Here is a 3,738-nt window from a genome sequence, read left to right on the forward strand (position 1 = left end):
AATAAACTCCCTTTTTTTCACCAAAAAAAAAAAAAAAAAATATATATATATATATATATATATATATATATATATATATATCTTTCTGATAAAACTTCAAACTTCCAATATATTTTTTTTAATTTTCTTTCTGAAAAAACTTTGAACTTCCTATTTTAATTTAATCGCCTAATTTCAATTTAACTTAAACTCTAACAAAACATATTCTATTCAATCCTCCTAATTTCAATATCCGTCTTCCTCCAATTAGTTCTCTATTGTTATCTATGCAAGCAAGAAATTCTTTTTCGTTCAAATTTGCATTTTCTTCAATTTTATTGGATAGCGGAACTCAATATAAGCTATTGTTATAAACAGATATAGGCGTGTGTATAATAATGTGCTAGCATGTTCTTTACACATCTCTGCAACAAAATCCTCTCTGCATCATATGCTTACAAGCTACACACTAAACCCTAAAGAATTTGTGTTCTAACTCATTCACATAATGGGGAAATTTACAGACAGAAATGCAATTATTTAACTAAATAAGGCATCAAACATATAAATCAAAAGCAGATGATCATGAGAAACTGTATATGATCTAAATGGAATGTGGTACTCCAATTCTATTTCCACTGAATCATGGCCAGAGACATGATTAATGCCATCAACCAAGGGAAACTGTGTTGAAGACTTGAACCAGCTGCAAAAGAAAGATGTGACACGAGAATGTTAAATATAAAAGCAAAAGCTTGCAGTATCATATATTGAAGGGAGCTGATTCCTGAAAAAGCATATTTGTCAACAGATAAGTTCTTTCCATTAAGAAATGGATGGGATGGGAATTTACTATAGCCAACAGTTGCTAGTTGAAATATTAATTGTGTCCTTAAATCCACAATGGTAATATCACCTTTTATAGCTGTATCCATGTGGATACCCTGGAATTAATTCTAACCTGATTGAATGTTGTCTAAATATTTACTTCTTCAAGAGGAATGCTAAGGATATTCTGGATATTATTTACAGGCTTAAATTGACAGCCTCACCTTGATTCTGACCGCTATCAGTTAATACAGGTGCTGGAGAAGCTGACTTATTTGAAATAGAAATCCCAAGTCCTGAACAGTCCATTCCAATCGAACCTTTTATTCGCATTAAAACCTATGTCAGTATTCTTATTGAAAGCAGTAAATAGGAACCTATTATATCCAACAAATAAACTTCACATTAAACAAGCATCATATCTGTGGAACTATTTCATTTTGCAACATATGGCAATAGTCTCTTACATTCTTTCAAGCATGGAAAGTTAGAGACATTGAGAAGGTTATAGTAACCCTCTGTACATTCGCAACTGTAAGTGAAAGTAGATGTCTTGTTACAGGAACCGCCTCCACAATCAGTCCAAAAACAGGCTTCAAAACAGAAAGAACAGAAACCTCAAGTCTTTATTAAGGAAATTATCAAATGGCAACACGAAAATTTGGAAATAGCCAGGCTTACGATCAAAAATTGATGCATTAGCTTTGCTTGCTTTATTTTGAATCGGTGAGGGAGCTGCCTGACATAAGTAGTCCAGGGTACCTAAAACGATACAATTAATCAGCAATGCAGAAGAACTATTGCTGAAAAATGACTTAATTATAAAAAGAAAACCAGTCCCTTATCCAAAGTTGGTGAAGATAATCACACAACCTAATCTTTGACTTGATATAGGTAAAATATCACTATCTAATCTTGACAAGTGTTTTTGTTTGTGTCTCTTAAATTAGTGAAGTTTATCACGACAAGGGTCCTTAAGGAGACATTGATTAACATGCATTACCGACCTAAATAAAAGATATCATTTTTTAAAGAAAACTTTAATTTATTTCCTGTGATTAAAGGCACAGGATGAAGGGATATGCTATGGTCATACACCCTTTGACTCCAGAATACTGTACTTTCATTTTTTTTTTTTTCCATCCTTCATATTCTTATTCTAAATATCAGACCACCAAAATTAGAATCTTTTCTGGTAAATTTATTATCTATGTTCTTAATTTTCTCCATACCTTCTAAGAATAAGAATTCGCAAATCATACACCCACTCAGCTTTAACAAATTAAATCAAATACAGTAAAAAAGGGAAAAAATCATTGCATAGACAGAATCACAAGCAATAGAAAACAGTCACAATATTAAGTCGAAACAGAGTTGATAAAGTGCTTGTGTATTGGATTCTATGCGATTCGATTGATGTATTTAAGGATAGAGAGAGAGAAGGAGAGAGCTCACAGTTGGGAACTATGCAAGGAAGAAACTTGTGATGATCATCATGGTCAGAGCGAGTCTGCTTCCAACCAGAATCACATTCACATTCATAAAACAAAGTGCTGTTATGGGATGGCTTGCAGGTTCCCTTTCCACATTCAACTGTTTTGCACACATCATCTGCAAGCAAAAATCAGATCAAGGAAGAGAGACTTTAACCTTTAAACCAATAAAAAAAATTGGCAAGTGAATGAAAGAATAAGGTTTTGGAGCGAAAATCAGAAAAGGGGTCACTGAAGGATTGAAGGACAAACCAAGAACAGGAGATAAAAAGTCACTCCTTGCGATCATAGGTTGCAAAAGAAGAAGGGTTGCAAGAGAATAAGCAACGGTACAAACATAAGCCATCTCTGGAACAAACATAAAGAGAGAGAGAGAGAGAGAGTAGAGTGGTTGTATTTTATTTGGATGAGTTATGGGAGGAGTTTGAAATTTGGGGACGATAGTTAAAAATGGAACTTCTCTACAGTTGAGACATGGAAGTTCAAGGCTTCACGTGGCTGACTTTGAAAATGACAAATTTTCTTTGAATGGCGTCTTTGGCTGTGCTGCTCTCGGATGATCCGCTCCACCCATATATGATCTCATTTCATTCCCTTATGCATCGCTCTCTTATTTTCATAAATTCATACAAACACATTAAATAATCTTTACTTTATAAAAATAATCAAATTGTTCCACTGATCTCAATTTTTATATATATACACACACACACAATCATTTAATTGAAATTTCTTGAACCATACGATCACTTCATATATTCTTATTTTCTTATAAAAATAAGGGCATACTATATGGTCTTTAATTAGTTTAAATTTTAGGAAAGAAGTCGGATATATGTCACAACATTTATTGGTTCTGCTTGTACAGAAACTAATGGAAGATTATTAATTAGAAATTGGAAATGGAGTAAAGTAGTTGATTTGGTAAATCCTGGAAGAGAAGTCGGTGAATCCATCCTCCAGGCGTAAATTGTTGAATTTCTTGGCCTGCTTTGTGGTTTCAGTCTCCCCACCTACACAATAACGTGATTATGAATATGAAGTGACTAGAGCTAGGGCATGGATGGTGGCACCATCGCAGCTAAAAATTAAGCATGGGTCCTTGCTTATTGGCTATGAATTTACTCATATGTCAACTTCACTCGATTAAATAGTACAAAATAGTCAGCATAAGCAGTTGGAGCTCACTAAATGGAGCTTATGGTCATGTCTTCTGTTTGTGAAGTGGGCGGTGCACAATTAACGACAACTCATCGCTATTTGATAGTTTAAAGACCACCTACCTTGTTAAGTGGACTCTCAATGCAAAATACCAACACTTTATTATTCAGTTTTGGCACCATTGTTGAAAGAAATCTCTTAATTTATTTTTTAATATTAACTTAATATATTTATGCTTATTTTTTAACTAATTATGATTCATGAATTAGGCACCGTT

At 33.5% G+C, this 3,738-nt stretch overlaps 1 protein-coding gene across 1 annotated transcript; it reads right to left on the bottom strand.

Moving 5' to 3' along the window:
• Positions 1-344: 344 nt before the first annotated feature.
• On the bottom strand, positions 345-2,853 carry LOC110632754 (uncharacterized). Its single transcript, XM_021781078.2, has 6 exons — positions 2,553-2,853; positions 2,263-2,418; positions 1,489-1,569; positions 1,275-1,400; positions 1,032-1,127; positions 345-685 (listed from the first exon to the last, which is right to left on the bottom strand). The coding sequence occupies exons 1-6, from the start codon at positions 2,659-2,661 to the stop codon at positions 609-611; spliced, it is 645 nt and encodes a 214-aa protein (XP_021636770.1). The 5' UTR covers positions 2,662-2,853; the 3' UTR covers positions 345-608.
• Between the last annotated feature and the right edge of the window lie 885 nt (positions 2,854-3,738).

The sequence above is a fragment of the Hevea brasiliensis genome, chromosome 15, assembly GCF_030052815.1.
Source record: "Hevea brasiliensis isolate MT/VB/25A 57/8 chromosome 15, ASM3005281v1, whole genome shotgun sequence".
In the NCBI taxonomy this organism is placed as follows: Eukaryota; Viridiplantae; Streptophyta; class Magnoliopsida; order Malpighiales; family Euphorbiaceae; genus Hevea; species Hevea brasiliensis.